The sequence below is a fragment of the Rhincodon typus genome, unplaced genomic scaffold (assembly GCF_021869965.1).
Source record: "Rhincodon typus isolate 14 unplaced genomic scaffold, sRhiTyp1.1 hic_rhity00000107, whole genome shotgun sequence".
NCBI classification, from domain to species: domain Eukaryota; kingdom Metazoa; phylum Chordata; class Chondrichthyes; order Orectolobiformes; family Rhincodontidae; genus Rhincodon; species Rhincodon typus.
Genome location: NW_025965745.1, coordinates 39,197 through 40,521, shown reverse-complemented (window position 1 = coordinate 40,521; position 1,325 = coordinate 39,197). Strand labels below are relative to the sequence as shown.

The 1,325-nt window shown below is 65.9% G+C and overlaps 1 protein-coding gene across 1 annotated transcript; it reads left to right on the top strand.

Annotated features, from left to right (window-relative positions):
* The first annotated feature begins 6 nt into the window (after positions 1-6).
* Positions 7-1,269, top strand: LOC125488272 (neurexin-2-beta-like). The gene has a single exon (XM_048621199.1). It carries the CDS (start codon positions 221-223, stop codon positions 1,211-1,213), a length of 993 nt encoding a protein of 330 aa, XP_048477156.1. The 5' UTR covers positions 7-220; the 3' UTR covers positions 1,214-1,269.
* The last annotated feature ends 56 nt before the right edge of the window (positions 1,270-1,325 follow it).

Here is a 1,325-nt window from a genome sequence, read left to right as displayed (position 1 = left end):
TCTCTCTTTCCCCTCCCTCTCTTTTTCTTTCCCCTTCCCCCCGAACTCCATTTCTTTCTCTTCAGGGGGAGAGCTCATCCTGCCCATCCTCACGGAGGACGCGCTCGAAATCCCTTCGACGGTGTCCCGCTCCCCGTTCCCGGTGGCACCGGCGCCAACTTACCGGCCGTTCGTCCGCCTGCTGGAGTCCACCGAGGGCTCGCCGAGCCTGGGCTCCAAGATGGCGCCGCCTCCACCTCCTCCTCGTCGTCGTCCTCCTTCATCCTCCCGGTGCCCGGATGATTGCGTCACCACCACCACCGACGACGACGACGATGAAGAAGAAGGAAAACAAAATGGCGGCGGCGTCGACGCGGCGCCATCTTCTTCTTCATCGTCCTCCTCTTCGGGCTACGGCTCGGGTGAGATCTTCGACTCCAGCTTCCCACCGAGCGACGACGAGGATTTTTACGGCGCCCCGTCTCACCCGCTGGTCACCGACCGCACCTCGTCCTGGGGAGACCGGGGACTCTCCAAATCGAGGACGGGCGCGGAAGACGGCGGCCGGGCTTCCCCCAGGCCGCCTCCCCCCGACATCACCCTGTTGGTCACCGACAGCGTCCGCAAACTGCCCGCCGCTAAGCTCGATCCCCGGCCCCCGCTTCCTCCGCAGCCGACGGTTGTGATGACGGGCGGCGGGGAGAGGAGGACTCGGGCCCGCCATCACCCCCCTCCTTCCTCCTCGGTACTAACCTCTCGCCCCGTGCCCACTGTAGGAGTGGAACCGCCGACGACGGGAGGAGGAGGAGGAGGAGCGGCGGCAGCGGGCGGGAGGCCGGGCCAGGTCGAGGTGGTGGTCCGGGAGTCGGGCAGTACCACGGGCATGGTGGTTGGCATCGTGGCGGCGGCCGCCCTCTGCATCCTCATCCTGCTGTACGCCATGTACAAGTACCGCAACCGCGACGAGGCGTCCTACCGGGTCGAGCAGAGCCGCCACTACATCAGCGGCGGCGGCATGGGCGGCGGAGGAGCCTCGGCCCACAGTAACGGAGCCGCCCTCAAGGACAAGGCGCTGGCGGCCGCCGCCTCCTCCACCACCACCACCACCACCACCTCCTCGGTCATCGCTAACAACATCACCTCGTCCTCATCCTCCTCCTCGGGGACGGGGACTGTCACTGCCAAGGCCATGAGCAAGGGCAAGAAAAACAAGGACAAGGAGTACTATGTGTGAGGGAGAGGGAGTGAAGGGGGAGGAGTGTGAGAGGGAGAGGGAGTGAAGGGGGAGGAGTGTGAGAGGGAGAGGGAGTGAAGGGGGAGGAGTGTGAGAGGGAGAGGGAGTGAAG